The sequence below is a fragment of the Vulpes lagopus genome, chromosome 2 (genome assembly GCF_018345385.1).
Source record: "Vulpes lagopus strain Blue_001 chromosome 2, ASM1834538v1, whole genome shotgun sequence".
NCBI lineage: Eukaryota > Metazoa > Chordata > Mammalia > Carnivora > Canidae > Vulpes > Vulpes lagopus.
This window is the reverse complement of record NC_054825.1, coordinates 56,540,235-56,562,745: the sequence shown is the minus strand read 5'-3', so window position 1 is coordinate 56,562,745 and position 22,511 is coordinate 56,540,235. Positions and strand designations below refer to the sequence as shown.

The 22,511-nt window shown below is 42.3% G+C and overlaps 1 protein-coding gene across 1 annotated transcript in view; it reads right to left on the bottom strand.

Annotated features, from left to right (window-relative positions):
* The window catches only part of ANXA2 (annexin A2), a 45,691-nt gene that overhangs the window by 22,549 nt on the left and 631 nt on the right, over positions 1–22,511 (bottom strand). The window contains exons 2-3 of the mRNA XM_041743312.1: positions 11,181–11,239; positions 8,099–8,198 (exon numbers count right to left, since the gene is read on the bottom strand). Coding sequence (XP_041599246.1) covers positions 8,099–8,198; positions 11,181–11,228 — 148 coding nt within the window. The 5' untranslated portion in view covers positions 11,229–11,239. The remainder of the gene's footprint in view (positions 1–8,098; positions 8,199–11,180; positions 11,240–22,511) is intronic.

Below are 22,511 nucleotides of genomic sequence, written 5' to 3'. Positions count from 1 at the left end.
AAGAGGCCATTCTGAACAGGATGCTGACTCACATCTGCCAAGACACACTGGCTGCACAAAGAAAATGGATTTCATTTTGTTTGATGAGAGCTCAGGAGGCCCTCAGGGTGTGGCTGACTGGTCAGAAAAAAAAGATTCCTTATCTCGAAGATAAAAACCATGCCTCAGCTTACATTACTGGGGATATAGGTATCAAACTTCAGAATAAATCATCTCTGCAAAGGGAAGGTCAGCAGCAGGCCACAGAGAGAGGCAATCCATGCTTTTGGCCATATTTTATCATAGTAGCATCAGCCACTCACCGAATACCTACTATGTGCCATGCACTTATGAAGTGCTTCACACAACTTTGCCATATAACTGCCACCACATCTGTAAGAGGTAGGGGCTCCTGTCATTCTCATTTTACCACGAGGAAACAAATGCTCCTGGAAGGCAGGGACATGCCCCAGGTCACACAAGTCACTTGCAGAGCTGGGATTCAAACCAAGATTAAAGACCCAGGCTCACTGCATTGGGCTGTCTTGCTTCCTGTTATAGAAAGTAACCAAAAATTAAAAATAAGGCCAAGAGAAAGACAGCATGTCCTCCCAGTGTGGCTAACAAGGCCATCCAAGACTGCCTCTCCAGGGTATGCTCTCACTCAACTTGCTACTTACTACCGTCAGGTACAAGCTCTGTGAGGTTACATGTTAACTTGGAGATTATAGTCCAAAGGTTATGGCTTCAGGACCCTGTAGGACATTAATGGCCTTGTATCCAGCCCAGCAATCTTATCCCAACACTGTTCCCTCAGTGCCTATTAACACCCAGTTTTTCAAATGTCCCTTTGAACTAATCTTATCTCCTTTGAGTTAAATAAATGTTTGACACGTGTTCATCCCCCCATCTATATGAGTCACGTTGGTACCGTTTTGAAATTATACTTTGAAACTTCTTCATACCACTTTCTTCTAGTTCCTAAAAATGATCTGGGACACAGCAATGTGTCTATATATCTATAGGACTGGAATTACTATTTACTACATACAAACATACACACATTTAATAATCTGTAGATAATTATTTGCCAACCACTAACAGTGCATGGTCACTGAACTGAAGAGCTATCCCAACTGAGGTTTTTTTTCAACAGAAAGACCTAGAAACACTCCACGAGGGATAACATGGAGAGGGGAGCCCCTCCCAACAACACTAAAATGCCAACATGCCATCTGTCTACTAGAAGTGACTTCAGGGACAGAGAAGCATACACATGTACACACACACACACACACACACACACACACAGTTGTCCAAAGTATCCTTCCCACCATCAGCCACAGTGCTGCCTGGCCTGGAATTCCTGCTCTTAGAGTCACTCCTTGGTATCACTCAGCAGTCATGAGCACTCTGTGTCCAAAGGGTCCTAACCAGGAGCTGGATAATCACATGGGGGACAGATGAAAAGGGGAGGCATCTAGATCAGTGTCAGCAATAGATGCTTCAGAAAACATGTAGGGCTCAGAACTGTACTATCTAGGCAACTGAGTTAGCTCCCTGTGCCTTGCCTTCTCATTCTGTAAAATAGATCATGAGAACATTTACTGGGATGCAGAAAGGATGGATTGAGTTAATGACTTGGAGCAAGTCTGCTACCTTTTCCACACTCAGCTTCTCCAATGTAGGCCTGGGTCTTACTTGCATTCGGTTTGGGGGTCAATGAAAATAAGGGCTATGGGCACTTTTGCCATTAGCAGACATTAGATTACTAGTCCAGTTTCATGATAACCTGTGGCAGCTGCCTGAAATGAGACAGAAAACAAGCACTGCCTGGGGCCACAGGGGGCTGGGGTGCCCGGCACCTCTCCCAAGACTGGCACAGCGGAGGTGTGGTACTGACTCATGCAAAGTGTGGTTTAGCTAAGTGCCTAAGAAGGTTTGGCACCAAAATCAAATTTCTTCTTTTTCCATTCTGCTCTGATTTCACCTCTGCTGAGTCCCTTAGAAAGGATTTAAGTGCCATCTATTTGTTAATCCCATTGTATACTTCAATAATCTAGAACCCTGCCTGCCTTCCATGCATAATTGTAGTTCCAAAATGCTCCACAGGACCAGCAGGAAAACACAAAGTAGGCCAGCATCCAAAATTCAAACCAAATCCAATTGTAAATGAAGGATGACATGCAAAATGCAAGTGCCATCTTGTGCCCTGCCACTCTATTTGCCTCATGGGACAGAAAATTTTAAAATCTGAACAGATGCAAGAGAAATCAGCATCCTGACCCTTAACTCAGTTGATAGCAAGGAAGTTAATATTTACTGTCTTACCATTGCTGACACCAGAAAAGAAACTGGTTACTACGCCCAGTGTCCCTTCGTGGCACTGATACTCAGATTTCCTCAGGGGGAAAGAGGTTAACAGTTTTTACAAAAAAAAAAAAAAAAAAAAAGGCTGAGAGGCAGGCAATAAAAGCTAAGGCTTATCGTTAGAAAGGCACCAGGGACTCCATCACCCATGTTTTATAGATTTCCTGGCTCAGATCTGGCATCTATACACCCATGTAGACAAAGATGGTTTTGAAGAAAATCAGAAAATCTGTGCTCAGAGTAAAGGTGGCCATTGACTCAGCACTGGTCCCCCTTTGTTTCTAGCAGTGCTGTAAGATGAGAACTCAAGCCGAAAGTAAACTTGATCACAAAGGGAAAGGCTTCAGTGAAGAGAAGGCTCCCTTCCTCCTGTTCCCTATGGGAGGGCGGGAAGGCTGGGCTGCATGAACTACAAATACCTCTCTTGCAAGCATGCTGTCCTTCAGACCTAAGGGTTCTTGTAGGTTTGGGCCTGCCCCTCCCCCACCCCCAAGTCCCCTTTTAGAATAGAAGCCACCTTTCAGAGCCAATCTGCCTCCTGGCATCTCCAAGAAAATACGTTCCTAATTGCTGTCTCAGCTGAATGAATACTCCTCCAGGTGTGCAGGTGAAACCAAAAATACACGTCCTGGCCTGCTTTTCACTGGCATGGGATGTTCGTATTTTTGGCCATGCTGGAAAACATTGGTTCCATTTTAAAAGTATAAGAAAAAAAATAAATAAATGCAAAAACTTGCTGCAGTTACACATCTCTCTACTTGTGCTTATGAGAGGGGGGAAAATATCACCCGCTTTTGCATCCCTTCCGGAGAACACAAATACTGCTAAAATCAAAACTGGCAATAATAATAGGGCAACTCATTTCCCTCCCCTTTGAGAGAGAGAGAGAGATAGACCAAAGCTGTACCCGTCTATTGGCACTTACACTAACTCTGGGGTTGTGCTGCTTCTAATTACAATCTATTTTATGTAGTCTGGATTCATCCTTTTCTAATTTAGCTGACTTTCCTTTCTAGTTATTTGGACCCATATGGTAAACCATTCACAGCTGTGTTGTACACTCCACAGTATATATTTAACCCAAGGCCAATCTAGACCAAGAGACTCCTACAGATTTAAGTCTTAGAAACCTCTTGTTAATTAAGCAATATTACTACTTTTGCATGGCTTTATTCAGTTTCTAACTAGACATAAATTAAGGTTAGTAATTGCATAGTCTACCTCAAACCAGAGTATACACAAAACAACCATGCATTTGGTTTAGGTAATATACTCAAGAAAGACTGAGATCTCTTCAAACTAAAAACAAAGCAGACTTATGAGCATGAGCTAAATTCATTTTGTGAAAACAGATCAAAGCTCACTAAGGGACTATTATCCTTTCTGGCTACCGTCCAAGATTCTGAAAGTGTCCTCTGATGCCTCATCTCACCAGCCATGTGTCCCTCTTCAGGGCACTCACCTGTGTGTGGTCTGGGATCTGTGTACATTTGACTACTATTTAAATATAGGTTAAACTATTTACCTTTTCACACAGTCTCAGGGGCCATTGTAAATAAGATTAAATAAGTTTAATGAAGTAAAACCCTTGCCCTCAAGGAACTCACATTCTGGTGGGAGAAACAAAATCCATACATAAATAATCACAACACAATATGACAAGAGCTGTAAATTCCTTACGTGAAGTATCATACTTCATGTAAGTATTAGACCAAGGAATAATTGGTTCTGCCTCTTTCTCAGAGAAAGCATGGAGAAGAGGCTGTGTATGGGCTCACTCCCGGAGACAAGTAGGAACTGTTTGGGTGTTAGTCAGAACTCCCACCACATGGGGGCTGTACACTCCTGTCACAGTAAAGGCTCCGAAGATCCTGGAGATGAAGCTAGAGAGAGAATCTGCCCTGGAGGAGGCAGGGAGACCCACAAGGTGAGAAAGGATATGGCTGAGGGGAAAGGGGGATATTAACTGTTCCCAGTCCTCCTTACCAGTCCAGACAGTACCAGCCCATTGGTCTCACCCAGTTCTGCCCCTCCTTCGAATCCCTCCCTACACCAGGCCTGCTCTAGTTTACCATCCTCTGTTTCACAGCAGCTGAAGGACCCTCCGCCACAGGTGACTTGCTCCCTGCTCTCCTTCCTGAGGGGACTCAGACCAAAGGGGAAGTCCGTGGTCAGTCAGAGCAGGTAATTAATGCTCAGAGAGCTCTGTACTTGGCACGCGCTCGCATGTGCACTTGGGCTGCTCTCTAGGAAGGGAAGGCCCAGAGTCATCTTTTCATGGTCCTTCGGCCTTCGCTTATATTGGCATTTGAGGTTTACCATTTGTTTTCTTTGAGGTCAAGGAGACAGCAGTTACAGAGCATTGTGTTCTGCAGGTAAAGGGCTTGAGGAGGGAGGAGGTTAAGGTGTGGCACAAGCTTCTTAGTTACACTGAAGGTAGAAGGTGTTTTAAACGGGAAGCTAAAAAATCAATTAGCTCATTTTAGAAGGTGGTACCAGTTATCTACAAATATCAAGAGGAAGAAGAAAGGGACAGAGGGATATTACTTTCCCAACTACTGACTTCATTTTTGTTTATAATTAAATTTATTGTCTTCCATGTGTGAAATTGATACATGTCATCATAGAAAATTTGGAAAACAAAAAATATGCTGAAAGCACAATAAAAGAAAAGAATCAATTCCACAACTGACAACTTTTAAGGTAAATGCATGTTAAGACGAGCATTTTCCAATTGTGATGGTTGCACAACTCGGTGAATACACTAAAAGACTGAATCACACATTTTATATAGGTGAGTTGTATGTACATGAACTCTACCTCACTAAAAATTGTTCATAAATTTTATTTTTCACATTTTACACTCTATAGATACTCTATGTAACCCAGAAGCTACCATAACTTATTAACTAATTCCCTAACTGGAAGATAACTTAGGTTTTTTGCTACCATAATCAATGCTGATACTTGGATTTTTCGCTACCATAATCAATGATGATATTAGTATCTTTGGTACATTGAGCTCTATGTGAATATCATTTTCTTTCTTCTCTACAGTTTCCTAGAAGGATGCAAGGTTCCCAAGCATACTGACAATCCAGACATGATTTCACAGGACTAACAGAATTAACAAGAAAAGTCAGTTACTCTTGAAAATTACTAGGCACCAAAAATAAATAAGTGGTCCTAAGTGGAAGGCAATAGGCATTAGGTGTGAAGAGAAGACTGGAGACCTAAAGCTGGGACACAAATATGACATGTATCTGACATCAATAGAATCGCAACTACAAAACGTTTTTCATGTCTGAAAATAACTTTTGACAAAGGAAAAATGTCTGATCTTCAAGAGGTGGGTGGCACAACACTGGGGTGTTTAAGAACACAGGCCCGGAGCTGGACAAGTTGTTCAAGCCCCAATTTGAACCAAGGCCAAGAGTCCTGGAGCATGTTAATCCTATACTGTGTCACCTGTAAACGGGAGAGGATACAACATAACATCGGGATGGATTTGAATCTCACCTAAGAAGAACATTCCTAAAGTGCTTGGTGCCATGCCTTCCCATAACAAGCACTCAATAAATAAATAGTGGCGACCAGGATAAGGGTGATGTCAGCTGCTTTTGGCCAAAGTGGAATGAATGCATGAATCCAAACCTTAGCCCTCCAGACGTTTCTATTTAGAAACTACAGTATTTTCCTACTAACTCAGAAAGGGCCTGAAGGTATTTTTACTACCATGGGAGTTTCAGCTGTTAGCAGAGTTCATTTGCGCAATCTTTACATTCCAGCGCGCTGAAAAGCTTTCTCATGCAACGATAAAAGCAGCCTTTGTCTCAAGCTTGAGAAAGGCACCGTCTTTGTCAGATGAGTTAACTGTTAGGTGAGTTAAGGGTGTTTCTGCAGTGGTGTGTTGGGAAACCCCAGGAATGAAGGCACACCCAAACAGTGAGACAGGGAGAGTTTTAGGAAAGTGGATCATGTGTGTGCATAGGCAAGCACGCATGTGTTAAGATAACAGGTTTCAGGCACCGTCTATATGGCAGGCACCACTTCATACTTCACAACTGTGTAAAGTGGAACCTTGATTAGCCCTACTTTGTATGTGGAAACTGAAGCTTAGGGAAGGTAAGCATTTTTCCAGAGTCAGATAGCTAGTAAATTAGTAGCAGAGCCAAGAGGTGAAGAGCCATGTTTACACAATCTCGCATCCACTACACTCCAGCTCCACCGAAAAAGAATGATGTGTGGTAAGAGAAGCCCTCCAAGTTTTAGTTTCCTTTTCTGATTAGTGACTTCCTGACTTCCCAGCCTGGCCTTTAACAAGTATGGTCATTTGAAAAGCATCAAAAAAAGAAGACTTTTTAAAGGTCTGGTTTGGATGCTTCTTTATTCTCCCTCCAGTTGTCCAGGCAGTCCTTCTGGGAGGTACCCAGTGTCCCCAGGGAACTTGAGGCTGCTTTAGGCAGATGATGCAAATCCTTGTGTCCTGTCAGAGCCAAAGGACGTAAAGGATCTTTCTCCTTTCCATCATATCTCTGGAAACAAAAGTCACCAGTTTCTCTAAGGGTTTTAGATAAGATGGTGTTATAATTTATCCCACAAAACGAAACAATTCTGAGAGTGAAAAGGGGGCACAATCAATAAATAATGAAGACATAAATAAATAAGCCAGCACATATGATTACCCTCATTTTAGGTTCCTAGGCCATCCTGGTTGAGGTTCCCAGTCTGTCAGTGACCGGTATATGAATTGTACAAGTGTTTCGGTAAGTTAAAACACTATACTCCAAAGAGAAAACTGTCCATGGCTTTTCAGCAAGGGTATGAGACAGCAGCTGCTCTGGTTTGCTGGGTCATGTCTGCATCTCAGTCTAGCCTCACAGTGAAAGGAAGTGCTTTGTCCAAAAGGGGAAAGAGTGCGGTCAATCACAAGCATCACCACAATAATCACAATGTCCCAGGGATTTGGAGGATGGGACAAGCCCAAAGACAAATGCTTCATTAACATAAGCCAAAGAGTCTGAACATTTACTTTTATAGACACAGAAAACAGCATGACGATGACCTGAACAAGTTCTTGCTCAACCTCACCCTATTAAATGCTTTATCCACTTGATTTCTAAGGGAAGCTCTTATGCCTTCTGGCCCTCTCTTACTCATCCTGGAACTCGAGGAAATACACTCATCCTGACAGCTTTTCTAATTCAAGCTACAGGCCTAAGGAGTGGCCTAACTAGTAGGGTTAAACAAAAAAAAAAGTCTGAATGTTCTGTTCATTAGATCTAAAAGCAAAGCAATAAAATTTTTCCCACATACGTAATGAAATTCAGGGGCATTCAGGACCAGAAAGGCCAGTTTGGGATCACCATGACTAACCTCTTCCTTGAACAGGAGGCACTGCAGTCTCAAAGTGAAGAGCTGAGTTCCAAACACACATCTGGGGGATCAGCCCTCCGCTCTCAGCTGATGCCTATTTCTCTGTCACTAGGCTACTTGGTTAAAATACTTTCTCATGTTTTAAGTCTTCCCTCCAAAGAGAGGAAGGAAGAGGAGGGGAGAAAGGAAAGGATGAAGGGAGGGAGGGAAAAAAGGATGGAGTGAGGTGGGGAAGGTTTAGAATCACTCCATGAAAGCTCAAGGACAATTTCGAATGGCCAGTACACAAAGATTAGAGGGAAAATAAGAGACAACTAACTAAAAATGCCTCAGTCATTGTCAGGGTGACACGAGAAGGACAAAGGTCACCTACCTTTGGTCTTGATGGCCGTTTCAATGTTCAGAGCATCACGCTCAGCATCAAAATTGGTGTATGCTTTGACCGACCCATATGCACTCGGGGGTGTGGAATGCTGAGGTTAAAAGACAAACATACTCAAATCATACACATTTAAAACCCTCCTATTGAAATACCCCTAAAATACATTTTTCTCCTATTGTTTATTTAAACAATTCAAATCATTCGTAGACTAGGCGTAACTAGGTAAGTATTAACATGCCACCACAAAGAGAGAATAGGAAACTTCACTGTTTCTAATGAGAATTCATCTTCAAAAGCTCAGCTAGTTTAGAATATGCTGTCTGTACTTTCACTTACGCTACTTCTAGTGTAAGCTCAAAAGCAGACAACCCAAGGCTGGGTACTTGCAACCACCATTTATCTGGGATGGCTCTGAAAAACCTTAAATTGGGCCAGCAACAATTTGCAACAAGCTGAAAATGTGGAAATGCCTGAATGACAAGTGTGTTTAGCCAAGTTTTTGCTACAGGCATCTGAATTTCCACTGGACCCGTATCGCTGAGCTCACAATTCTTTAAAATGCAAATGTAAAATGCTGGACTGCTTGTTTCAGACTATCAGATAAGTGAGAGGGAAGCCACCACACCAAGGTGGTCAGGCCTCCTGGCCCACATCCTCTTTGTGTTCACGAAGTTCCTACTCCTCTCTCTCTCCTCTGTTCCTGTCCCTCTGCTGTTATGCTTTTAACCCTATGCCTACCACTCTTCTTATTTCTTTTTTTTTTAAATTACCTTTTAAACCATACTCTCTTCCTTTTCTAATGCTTTTCAAAGCCCAGTGACCCTGTCTGATCTGATGGACCCACTTCCATCCCAACCCACCACCCCAGACTAAGGTAAGGACAGTCATGTGTCTACATCCCAAGTTCTTCTTTCCCAAGTGTTAACTTCTCTCCTTCCTTTAGAGCTCTTGCAGCTTTTCTCCTCCCTGCTACCCAGTCCCACAGCAAAGGCAGGCCAAAGAAGATGGACAACATGGTTTAGGTTGTCAGTGGAACTATCCACCTTCAACACCAAGACTCCTCCATCTGCACAACCTCCCCCAAGTACATAATGCCCATCGTAATGTGATGACTTTGCCTCAATTCAGTTTCTGGGAAGACTCAGAGCCTGAGGTGCCCTGACTTACCTCTCCACCCACGGGCAACACATTATGAGGCATCCCAGCATTCATTTCATTTGGTTTTATGAGCAGGTTATACAAGTAAGTAACTAAGGTGACATCCTCTCAAATGTTTCCCAGGATAAACCAGAAATCTAAGTTCAGGACTAGGCAAAGAATTTCAAAATGTACTTGTGACCATCTTGGCCTTGGCCAAATAATGAATCCAGTTAACATTTATAACTCTGAAACTGGATTATTAAAGTATTTTCTAATTTTACTGAACTTTCCAGTAAGATTAAATCAATGGAAATGGAACATACATTCAGGAAAAGGTATGGACAAAGGGCTATTCTGAAATACTATATGTTTTATGGTGCCTACAAAATGTGGATGGAAATCTAAGAAAAACATTTCCCTATTTATTAACAGTACCAGCAATTACTTGCGAAGGCAGGCAATCTGGCCATTGGGCCATATCACATATGGCTTCATTTCCTAGGTGCTATGTCATCTTATTCCAAAAACAGCAAGTACTGAAAGTTTTGCATATATTTTTTTTAATTTCTAGAAACAACAATAAATGGTTAATTTAACTTGTTAGCTGTAAAATCCACTTGTCTGAAAATCAAATTACTGAGGAAAAGTGATTTTTTTCTTCCTCTAAAATATGGGGGAATATATGACATTTTCTATTGCAGTCCTATTTCTCCACACAGAAAAATGCATCATACTAAAGTAACTTCAAAGACTACACAAAAAGCCCTTTTCTGAAATCTGATACTAAAAACAATCTAACAATCAGATTCATTACAAAAAAAAATCATTTAGCTCTTGGACTTGTTGGACAACAGTGCGTACAAGTTCCTCAAGGAAATATGAAAAATATATAGGCTCTCTACTCCATACAATCTGTATTTGCATAGACATCACCTATCTGAACATTTGATGGCAAGCACCAGAGATAATACAGAGGGTTCTGTACTACCCAATCCAAACTGCTGTCAACAGATGTTTGAGTGTTTCAGTGTATTTTGATTTCAGTGAGAGCATATTTCGAGGTATTGGCATGATATGCCTACAAATCAGTATTACTTGTAAAAGCCATTTCTGCCAAGATGACCTGAAAGATGTATGGTATATTAGATATTTACACCTGTTCATATCATAAATTCTACTTGATTCTAAAAGTACTTGCAATGATGTATAATTTCACATATAGTTTAAAAAAAATTTTTAACTGTAAAAAAAAGCAGATGCATCAGAATTTCCAGGTCCACATATTTCCTGTGAAAGACAATTAGATATAATTCTGAGCTCCCTAATAGCCAAAGCAATAAAAGGAAACATGATAAATTAGAATACTTTCTTATTTAGCTAAAAAGAAAACAAAACACAACACAACAACCAAAAACCAAACACACACAAAAAAAATCCTAGTTCTCTAGTTCTTCTGAAGAAAAGATTTCCCAGGTGCTAAATTAAAAACAACAACAAAGGTCTAAGTCCTTATCTAGAATAACTTCCTGATCACTGTAAGAAGCCCAAAACATAAGGATCATTTTTGACATGGCTGTAGCTTATGCCAATCATTACTAAAATGCCAGGGCAATACATTAAAACTCATGTATCATCATGACACTTACTACCACTGACACGCTAAGTATATAGCAGGATAAAACTCCAGTGTCACTAATGCCTGTCCAATTTCAATGTGATGCCAAAAAAGCTTCTAGAGCCATCACATATCTGTCAAATTGAACTACTAGCAACAGCAAAAATAATGGGGGAGAAAAGGGGAATGCAGAGGGGGGAATGATTGTCTAAATGTTGTCCTCATTGTTCTTAGATGTACAAGGAAAGAGAGTAGCACAGTTATCCAGAGAGATGTCTAATTTGCAAAAATTACACAAAGTGAAAATGATATACTTACATCACCCTCCAAGCTGAGCTTGCAGAGAATTTCGTGAACAGTAGACATTTTGAAGGAAGCTGGGGAAAAAAGTACAACAAATAGTATTGATGAAGAGGCTTCCTTTCCCCCGAAGCGCAGTGATTCATTATACTAATCTCTATTTCTTGGACCATTGCATCTGAGGATATTAGAGTAATTTTTGCAAATAGATGCAATTCCTATCTTATGATTGGGCAAATTAAAGCTGGGAAATGGTTTGTCTTAGTTTCGGATGGACTACAGAAGTAGCCATCCTGCTCTATGTAAACAGAACCTGGGGAGACTGATTTGTGAATACAAAAACAAAATGCTCCTCAAGGCTCATGCAACTTGTTCTAACAGGATAAAACTAAGTCTTCCACTTGTCATAAAAAATGATAAGCTTGTCCAACCAGTACCTACTTCTGTATTTCTCACTAGCGATTTACCTTATTGAAAAGGACCCTGAAATCAATAGCGTTTGCAGGTTGGCCCATTCCTAAATAGAACTATTTACTACCTGTGATTATTTTCTTAGCTCACTAATGCTTAGAAGATATCGACAGTTTATGAAAAAGACCATGGAGATATTTTCTGACATTAACTCATTCCAGAAAAGACTGATTCTTCTTTTTAAGATTCAATAGGGCTAAAATGAAGTCATCTTCCAGTTAATACACTTAATCAGGCAGTGACACTATAGCCTGATGAATTGGCTTTCCAGCTTTGCAATCACACAGTTCTCGGAATTGATATACCAACCTCTGCCAATGAAGAGAGCCCAAGTAGCAGGAAATCTATCTCAACTGAGACAAGATAGGTCATTCAGCATTATCACTCCCAAAATAAGAAAATAGAGCGGAACTGTATCCTGAAACAGTGGGATCGACGTCTGAATTACAGCATCTCCTGCTGTGGTCTCTTCTTGCTTAATATTTTTTCATCAAGGTAATTATGCCCATGCAAATTCAGCTTTCCATTCTCTTCCAACAGTTTGCATGGCCTAAATATTTTCATAAAACTGGCTTGGAGGGAATATTTGATGCAGACACTTGCTAACTTACAGGAACGCTTTCGACTAAGCAGATTCCAGGCTCCGTGTTGGATGGAGGTGGGGAAATGTAAGAAAAGAAGATTCGGGGGATCCCTGGGTGGCGCAGTGGTTTGGCGCCTGCCTTTGGCCCAGGGCGCGATCCTGGAGACCCAGGATCGAATCCCACGTCAGGCTCCCGGTGCATGGAGCCTGCTTCTCCCTCCGCCTGTGTCTCTGCCTCTCTCTCTCTCTGTGACTATCATAAATAAATAAAAATTAAAAAAAAAAAAAAAAAAGAAGATTCGCCTTTATCTGTGCTTATGGAAATATTTCTGCAAGATTTTCACCCTGAGCTCTCTCCTAGACCACCCCTCTCTCTTCTTAATGATCACAGAAGATTTTTAAGCACAGCAAAAAGAAAACCAAACCTATTCCAATTGCCCCCTTTCCTACAGCTCTCAGACACCCCCACCTCGACTATGTCTCACCACTGGGATATAATCCTGATTGTAAAAGGTCTTGCTCTGTAAATAAACTGTGGTATACCTGAACAATGGAATATTCTTCAGAACTGAAAAGAAATGAGCTATCAAGCCATGAACAGACATGGAGGAATCTTTTTTTTTTTTTTTTTTTTTTGAGAGTGGCCAGATGTAATCTTTATTAGACAAAGATTTCAAAGTAGTCATTATAAAGATGGTTAGAGAACTAACGTAAATGATTAAACAAGTAGAGGAAGGTCTGCTGATGATGTTGACTATGGAAAATTTTATGCCACAAAATATGAAACATATGAAATACATAAATTCTTAGCAATTGGTAAACTCTTGCAGCTGACCAAAGAAGAAATAAAAAATCTGAATATATCTATAACAAAATAAGAGATTTGAATTAATAATAAAAAACCTTCCATGAAGAAAAAGCCCAGTTCCAGGGGCATCTGGGTACCTCAGTATGTTAAGCATCTGCCTTTGGCTCCAGTCACGATCTCAGGGTTCTTTTTCTTTTCTTTTCTTTATTTTTATTTTATTTTATTTTTTTATATTGTAATTTTATTTGTTTATTTTAATAATAAATTTATTTTTTATTGGTGTTCAATTTGCCAACATACAGAATAACACCCAGTGCTCATCCCGACAAGTGCCCCCCTCAGTGCCCGTCACCCATTCACCCCCGCCCCCCGCCCTCCTCCCCTTCCACCACCCCTAGTTCGTTTCCCAGAGTTAGGATCTTCATGTTCTGTCTCCCTTTCTGATATTTCCTACCCATTTCTTCTCCCTTCCCTTCTATTCCCTTTCACTATTATTTATATTTCCCAAATGAATGAGACCATACAATGTTTGTCCTTCTCCGATTGACTTATTTCACTCAGCATAATACCCTCCAGTTCCATCCACGTTGAAGCAAATGGCATTTATCATGACATGGAGGAATCTTAAAAGCATATTATTAAGTGAAAGAAGCTAATCTGAGGGGCTATATACTACATACATAGTATGGTTCCAACTACATGACATTCTCCATTTACCATGGAGACAGTAAAAAGATCAGTGGTTGCCAGGAATTAGAGGGAAAGGAAGGAGTCAATCAGTGGAGAACAAAGGAATTTTAGGGCCATGAAACTACTAGGCATGATACTATAATGGTGGACACATGCCATTATACGTTTATCAAAGCTCATTGAATGTACTGCACCAAGAGTGAACCCTAATGTGAACTATGTGCTTGGAGGGATAGTGATGTGTCAATGCAGGTTCATCGGTTGTAGCAAATATACCACTCCAGTATGGGAGGTCATACATCTCTCCAATAACAGTAGCTACCTGCCACACATGGCCATCAAGCACTTGGAAAATGTCCTGTCCAGACTGAGATATGCTCTAAGTGTAAACTATACAATGGATTCTGAAGACTTAGCATGAGAAAAAGAATATAAAATCTGTTTTTTATACTGATCATATGTTGTATTTATGATATGTTGGGTATGTTGGGTTAAACAAAATACACTATTTAAATTTAATTTCACTTGTTTCTTTTCCTTTTTTTTTTAAATATAGCTATTATAAGTTTACAATTGCATATGAAGCTCACATTCTAGTTCTGCTGGGCAGTGCTAGTCTAGACGATCCCATGACCACAGTCCAATCCTAGTCTGGTCCAAAAAAACATTTGCAGTGGCAAGGTCATGTGAAAATTAAGTTTGAGATTTCTTGTCAGGACAAATAAGTTTGAGTCTTCCTTGATAGAGTGAGAAATCTCCTACTTCTACTTGGGCCAAGGAACATTCCAAAGGGTCTTGTCAGTATCCATCAGCCTAAGAATCACCAAAGTGGAGATGAATTCCCTAGGACACTAACCACCCCATCCTGACCTTGACCATCACCTCTGAGCCTCCGTCAGAACTGCAGTAGGTCTGCAGTGAGGGGTAAACTACTGTCGTCTGCCTTACAGAATTCTAGTCCCCACTGTAAACAGCTAAGAAATAAAAATGCCAAAATAAAAGCAAAACCCCAAGGAGAGGATCAGTAAGTCAGACTTACAAAGAGAATTGTTTCTGCTCCCAAAGAAGTGTGGATTAAAAGTCCACTTCTTTCTTAAACCAGGTGCCTCCCATTGGTTCTGATGTGTAGGGAATCTCCTACACATCAGAGGGCACAGTAAGCTTCCATTGCATAGTTCCTTCAAGCTCCCTTTCCAGCCCTGAGCATTGGCTTTGCAGGCAGCTGCCTAAGCTTGTCCCACATGGCACCCTCGTTACTGTACATGTCAAAGACAATCTGATACACACTATCCATTCCTGCTGATTCTTCTCCCACAGCCACAACACACTGAGGAGAGGAAAAAATAGGGCTTTTTAAAGGCCCCACAAATCTTCCTTTCTATTTCATCGTGAACTGTTGTGCCGTTCTTTCATCAACTCAATCCTACACACTACTATCAAGTAAATTCCTGTATTTCATCTCGTTGAAATAGTTCGAAACCTATCCCTCAATGGCATTCTCTTATTCCGGCTCAGGCCAGCCTTCAAAGATTGGCACAGACACCCAGCCTCAGCGCCCTCCATCTACTCCTCCAATAAAAGTGGACTTGAGCCCAACAGTTACTTGCTTCTCCCCAAACACTGCTCCTTTCATCCACAGTGCCCTGACTCCTGCTTCCTCCCCTTTCCACCCCCTGCCTTTACCTCTTCTTAGTTCTGATGACCATGTCCATTCCTGAGGCCACCACTACTCTGGCATCTGCTAACAGTGTGGCAGGTCTGCCAAACCACGTGCTCTCTCCCACCTTCTACTGCAAAAGCACTTTCTGATGCCACCAGACTTCTTTTGCTGAGCACAATGTACGGAGTTCCTGCACGTACCAAGTATTCAAACGGCAAATGCCTAAGTACAATACAAAGCACAGGGAGTATATTTTATTTCATCTCCCTCACAGAGTCCTGGTCCCCCACAAACTTCACAGGGCCTTTGCACACTCCAGGTGCTAAGTAAACTCAGTTTACAAGTTGGTATTTGGCATCATTAACATTTATATTTGTATTACTTAGAATCATCCTGCAGAAAAAGCAAGAAAGTCACAATAGCCACAAAATGATCTCCATGAAGCTTGCTATAAGTGTAAGTCCTTTTGTATCCAATAAATACTTCCTATTTCATGCAAGCTTAATGGCAAATACATTTTCATCTTACCGATAAAAAATGGCCCTTTGTTTCTTCACTACATCTGATCCCCTGGCAATGCAGTCATTTTGTGGAGGACTGATTAGTCTCTAGAAGAAACAGTCCGCTTTGCCACTCATAATGTTTGTTAAAACATTAGCTTAACAGTACGTTTGATTAACGAGAACATGTCAGTGCAATGCTACCCTTGAAAGCAGAAAAAGAATGTCTTGGTAGTGCTGTTAGGTTGCAAACGCTGGTACCCTTCAAATAATCAATCGACAAATCGCTAACAGGCACACACTCTTGGCTGGCACTGCATTGAGGGCTAAGGGCTATGATGACACACACAAGACTCTACCCCCACAGGGCTTTCCAGTCCTCTTTCCTTCTTGCCCCAGTGAGATACCCGAGACCTTAGCCCAGACCACTCAGCTAATGAGAATCGAGGCAGGGCCAGAATCTGGGTCTTCTGACTCTTGAGCCTTCACCCTTGCAACTTTACCACAATGGTTCTCCATTCCGAAAGATTAAGATTCAAGACAGAAAGATAAAAGTAATATGAGTGAGATCAGCTAAGAGATTAATGGTGAGGTACTGGCAGGTTTGAGAAGGGAACTCACCCTGGAAGTCTCCAGCCAGACAAACACGGGAGAAAGGCTGAGAAGGAACAGAGAAAGAATGTCTGTCCCTGGGTGGTGGGAGAACCAGATGGACAAGTTTAAAGCAAGCCGTGTCTAACTCAGTGCCCTGTGGGAGGCCTAAAATATTAGTTTCTGACCGGTGCAAATTTAAGCTTGGCTGTGGAAATATGAGAGAGCCAGAAAGCCAAAGTGATTAGTTCCCCAACGCTCATTGTTAACTGTTCACCACACTGGCTCTGGAGGCTGAATTTTCTTACTGAAAGCAGTAGCTCTGCCTCAGTTTACCTACTACTCTGAGAATAAAAGTCTATGAGCCTGAGATAATTCCACCCCCATTGACTCATCACAGTGTAAAATCCTTTTTTTTAAGAGTATTTATTTATTTATTTATTTATTTATTTATTTAAGAGAGAGAGAGAGCAGAGCAAGAGAGAGAGAGAACACAAGTGGGAGGACGGTGGGCAGAGGGAGAAGTAGGCTCCTCACTGAGCATGGAGCCCCACGTGGGGCTTGATCCCAGGACTCCGAGGTCATGACCTGAGCCGAAGACAGACGCTTAACTGGCTGAGCCAGCCAGGTGCCCCCACAGTGTAAAACTCTTAAGTGTGTTACAAGCAGAACAGCGGCTCCTTTCCCGGCAGACAACATGAAAATGGCAGTCTGCATCACTCTTTCCAGCACTTCGGCCTCACCCAGATCTCCAACTGGTTTCAACTTGTAAAAAAGATGCAGTGTTGGGGGAGGGGGGGCAAGGTGGCCAGCAGATTCAATCTGTTGATGAGTAGTAGTATCTGCACTTACCAGTACCTTCCATTCCCAGGGAAGGGCTGACTGACTAAACAAGATTATTAAAATGGTTCTTTATCAGGCAAAGTTTTTTCTTTAAGAAAATAGAGAGGTACAGAGAGACTTAGTGAAAGAGCCACACCCACTTCGAACTGGTTGAAGTCAGTCACCACTGGAGTGAGAACAGACTCACACTCATGCCTTACAGCAGCCCCCCCACCTCGGGCCCACCACCCAGCCATGAAGGGAATAGTTTTCTCCTCTGGCCTTGAAAATATTAATGAATAAAGACTGTTAACTGCCTGACTGGAAAAGCCCATGGAGGGCAAAGCTAGACATTAATGAAATCTGTGCAGCTGTTGAAAAACAATCATTTACATTTAACATAAGAACTGTCTTAAAGATATTTAAGGGTTTGTCCTTTTTTAAAAAACTGTATATATTTTTTTGTTTTATTGTTTCACTTCAAACACAGGTTAATAAAAATAGTACACGTGAAACAGATTTAACTTCTCCCCGAAAAAGGAAAGTAAAACAAAATTTGCAAAAAGGGTTGAAACAAAGCAAATCCAAAAGTCAACACTTTGCCAACAGCAAGAACAAGTTCTACTGAAATGAATTGAGAACCAGCTCCAGAAAACCCAAATATTAATTCGCACAAACAAACAAATACATGTTGCTACAGGGCTGGTCTGCACAGCCAAATCTCAATCTGAATATACTCCACCAGTTTTGTGGACACACCCACTTTAGTTTTGTGGACACACCTACTTTAGTTTAAATGTGGTGTTGATGTGTTACCACAAAACACAGCCCTAGCAACCATGATGAATCAATCAGAAACTGGATGATACAAATGAGGATTTTTAGAAGGAAAATGTGTGGGGGTGGCAGTGGGGAGGGTTGGGTTTCCCCACCAAAACCTTCCCTGTGCAGAGTTCCAGGCCTACAGGGTCAGACTGGAATTTTAAACCAAAAGAGGGGAAAAAAATATTGCATGAGTGGAGTTGGGAGTGGAATTCATATCCCTCACCCCTCAAAGCATTTTTATTGAACAGAACATTCCTGAAAACACAGACTTTAGTCCTTGGTTTTATGGTCTTGATCAATGCCTGAGTCACAGGGCCAAGTAATCCTGCAGAAATCCTGGACTTGTGCCCAGTGGCCTTGATCAAACTGAGCAGGACGGACACAACAGCACTTGCTCTGGCTCGTCCCTTCTGCAGCCTGATCTGAATCAGTGTGTGTTCATTTGCTACCTACAGACCTACGTGGCAGCCTCTTGTTCTCAGAGGTACTCGGTTCCCTGTCATGGGTTTGGAGTGGGTGGAAAGAGACTGGCAGGAAGAATGAAGTCAGTTGGCATGGAACGCTTTCAGGGTTGGGAAATCCAGGGCTTCACATCTACAGCTCAATGTCAATGTTTTATGGCCCACGTACTATGTTTCTTTTTTCTTTTTTTTTTTAAGATTTTATTTAAAAAAAAAAAAAGATTTTATTTATTTATTCATAAAAGAGAAAGAGGCAGAGACACAGACAGAGGGAGAAGCAGGCTCTCTGATGTGGGACTCCATCCCAGGACCCCGGCATCATGACCTGAGACAATGGCAGATGCTCAACCACTGGACCACCCAGGTGCCCCTCACATACAGTATTTCTAAGGGGAACCTGGTACCTACAGAAAAAGCCTAAACTCAGCATTCAAGATCTCCCACACTTTGGAATTTACCTACCTTTCCACAAATATCTCCTCCACAGCCCCCTACATAAGTGCATATGCACACCTGGCATTGCAGGAACGCTGGACTGGTGGTAATTCTTCTCTAAATACACTCAGCATACTTCTACTACCTCTAGGCCCAAATTCTTACGAGTTCCCCCCTCTGGAAACACTCAATCTTGATCAACTGACATCCTCGGTAGACTTCAGGATACAAAAAATAATGTACTTTTTCTCCTGCACCTCTTCCTGCTCTATGGTCCTGTCTCTGTGTGTCTGTGAAATGTCAAAAATGAGTATATTAAAGTTGCCTTCCATGTTATCTGCCCACAGGTTTCTGTCACAATCACTTCTGTTTCCTTATAGGTCTGAGTGCAGTGCCTAGCCCACAGTAGGCGCCCATTTGCATTTATGGATGGTTTACACACCCTGGGTCTTTCCATTTCATTATGTCTTCTTTTTCAATGCACTCTTGCCCATCATTCTTTCTCTCCCTCAGACTGAACATCCTATTTCCATACACTCTGAGCTGGATGCTTAAGCTGCCAGCAGCTTCCTTACAAATCTTCACAGATCACTTCAGGGGCAGCCTTTTTCTTCTCTTGATATATTCCCACCCCAGTACCTTACTTCTACTGCCAGGACCGCTTGGGTCCTAGCTCTACCCACTGGACAATATGGAAATGTGACCTACATCTCCTAGGACACAGAATGCAAGGAAGGAACAGAAAGGAGGAAGAACTTGCAAGTGGCCTTGGGACTCCCATTTCCTCTGAGCTATGAGTGTGTTCCCTGGGCGTGGTAGGGAGACAAAGAGCAAGGACTCCAGGTCACAGCCACTCCTCTGATTCAGAACTTTCCACACAGAACCTAGGATTAGAACTCAGGCTACTTGGATATACTGACTTCTCCCTGACAAGACTGAGCACAGATGTCTTTAAGCTTCAGGGTGTACCCTAGAAGGGAGATTCAGAGGTAATCTCAGTGGAACCACCCAAAACAAGCTGGAGCATCTCCTGACCCCTACTGCTGACCTGCCTCCCAACAAAGTAGACAGAGACTGCCTCTGGCAACAGAAGGAAGAGCATACCAGTAAAGGAGTGGAAAGAATTTTTTAAAAGAATCAGAATTTCCTGATGTAGCCTCCAACTAGAATGGGGTGGGGCACTAGGGAAAATGAGGGAGGTAGATTCCCATGTGCAAAAAGAGAGAGAGAGAGAGAGAGAGAGAGAAGCATTCCATTTCTATTTAATTCTTATGATCAAATCCAGAAGGCAGGTTAAGTAACAATAGTTTAAAAAAATACTACCACAAGGCAGGCTAAATATGACACTCAGGTTTGTGGAACAGCTAGACTAAGGGGGAAATGAGCCCCTGCTAAGTTTGGAAACTAAATATTAATTTGGGAAAATGTAAAGTTCAGAATCCAATTACTATCTATACAATTCACTTACTTTGTCTATTATTTTCTCTCCCCACCAGACTTGAAAGTCTCAACAGCAGGGTTTTTTTGTTCTGGTTTGTTTGTTTTTTCAGTCTCTTTTGTTCACTCTTGCATACCCAGTACCTTTATCTGTGAGTAGAACATGAAAAGATGCTTAATAAGTATCATGGAATGAATGGATGTTCAAAGCAGCCCAGTAGAGACTGGGACACAGCCACTCTTCATTAACAAAAAAATGCCTCAGCCGGCCCACAGCCCTGCACAAGGCTCATGGGTGTGTTAGTGCAAGAGCCCAATGGTGCAGGAAGAGCCTCCAGTCCTCAAGATCAATACCAATTATAGAAGGATACCTACCTTGCCAGGAAAACTACTTAAATCAGAAATTAGTCAGGAAACTAATGGCCATGCCAGCCAGCCTAATGTCAGTCAATATGGTACTTTAATAGCTCAAAGACACAAGATGTTAAAAACTGAGATGCAATCCAAGAATAAGCACCTAATCAAAGCCCATGAGTAAGCAGTATTTCCTGGGTATTTGCCACAGGCAGGGCATTTGGCACTGCAGGAAATTATAAAATCCATGAGGTCTCCAAATCATAAACCCTCAACTAAAAAGAAAAGCACATCCTCGCACTACAGATGTTGGTTGATAGATACTTTCGGAGAAACCCTTGAAGCTTTTGGGTAACAGATGGACTTAGAATAAGGGAGGGAAGTGCTAAACGGGACTGTCTTAACGCCACTGGCCAGAGGACTTGTCTCCAGAGTTTGCTTCTCTGAAGCTGGCCTCATCGGAGATCTTCCTTCACAATGCCTGAGTGTCATAATTATGTGGCTCCTTAATTCCGTGGCCTCTAATTTCATAAAGCACAGATCTGTTTAGGTTAACAAGGTTTTCTTGGGTTTTTAAATAACACAACTCTTTTGTGTTGCCGAGGACCACCAACCTTCTTAACTTAATGAATATTGATTCTATTTGCTGGTCTCTAGCTGAGAGTAAGTGCACCAAAGTGAAAAGGAGGAAGGATGGCCGCAGAACTGGATAAGCCTAATGGCTTTCCTAATATGTCAGAGAAGAGGGATGCTAAGGTCACAGGAGGAAGGTGGAAAAACAAGGGGTGGGGGGGGGGCAAAGATACAAGTTTCCAATTAATTAATCTGGCCAACCTTAAAACTAGGAAAGTTCCAGAATAATATTTCAGTGATGTATTCTTCCTACCCGCATATCCTCCTCCTTTATCCTCCTGCCTTTCCTCCTACCTTTACCCCCCAACCCCCAAATTAAGCATGTATTATCAAGGCAATACTTAGATACAGAGCCTTTTGAGTGGAGGGTCCTGGGCTAACCTGGGAACCTAACCACCTTTGTAACATTGTTTCGGTGAGAAAGTACGTCCTGCATTCCAAACCACCAAGCTCCAGACAGGCAGCCCGCAGTTTTGGACAGAAGCCATCAGTAAAGTAGGTCTGAGCTGGGGCGGGGGACTCCCAGACTCTAGGATCTCAAAGCTCTAGGGTAAAGGCCCCAGTGGGCTCCCATGGGGCCGCCGCTCTCTTACACATTCAGAGTCCCCACAGTTTTGCAAAGGTAAATCAACACAAAACCGACAACGTGCATGGGCATGGGCATGGCACCTCGTGCGTCCAGTGTGCTTTCCAGATTTATTTTTGAATGAACATGGTTTTTGAGATCTTCCATAATACCTGTGTGGGTGGAGGTAAGCTCAGGTATCCTTGAGCCACTGTCACAGGGGAGACTGACCTCCTCCTACCTTCTCAACAGGCAGGTAGTTGGTTGATGGGGCCCAAGGGCTGAGCCGAGCTGCGCGGAGCAGCCCGGGGGCCACGCCCTGCCCTGACCCGGGTCCGGACTCGCTGCGGCACCATCGGGGACTCACAGTCACTGACGTCCCCCTCCCCCCCCCACCTGGGGGACACTTCCTTCCTGACGAAAAGTGGTCTACAGGTGGGAAACTCTCCCGATTACAAGGAAGTCAGAAGTCGCTCTCCGACAAGATGACCTAGACGGAGGAGCGCGGCGGAGG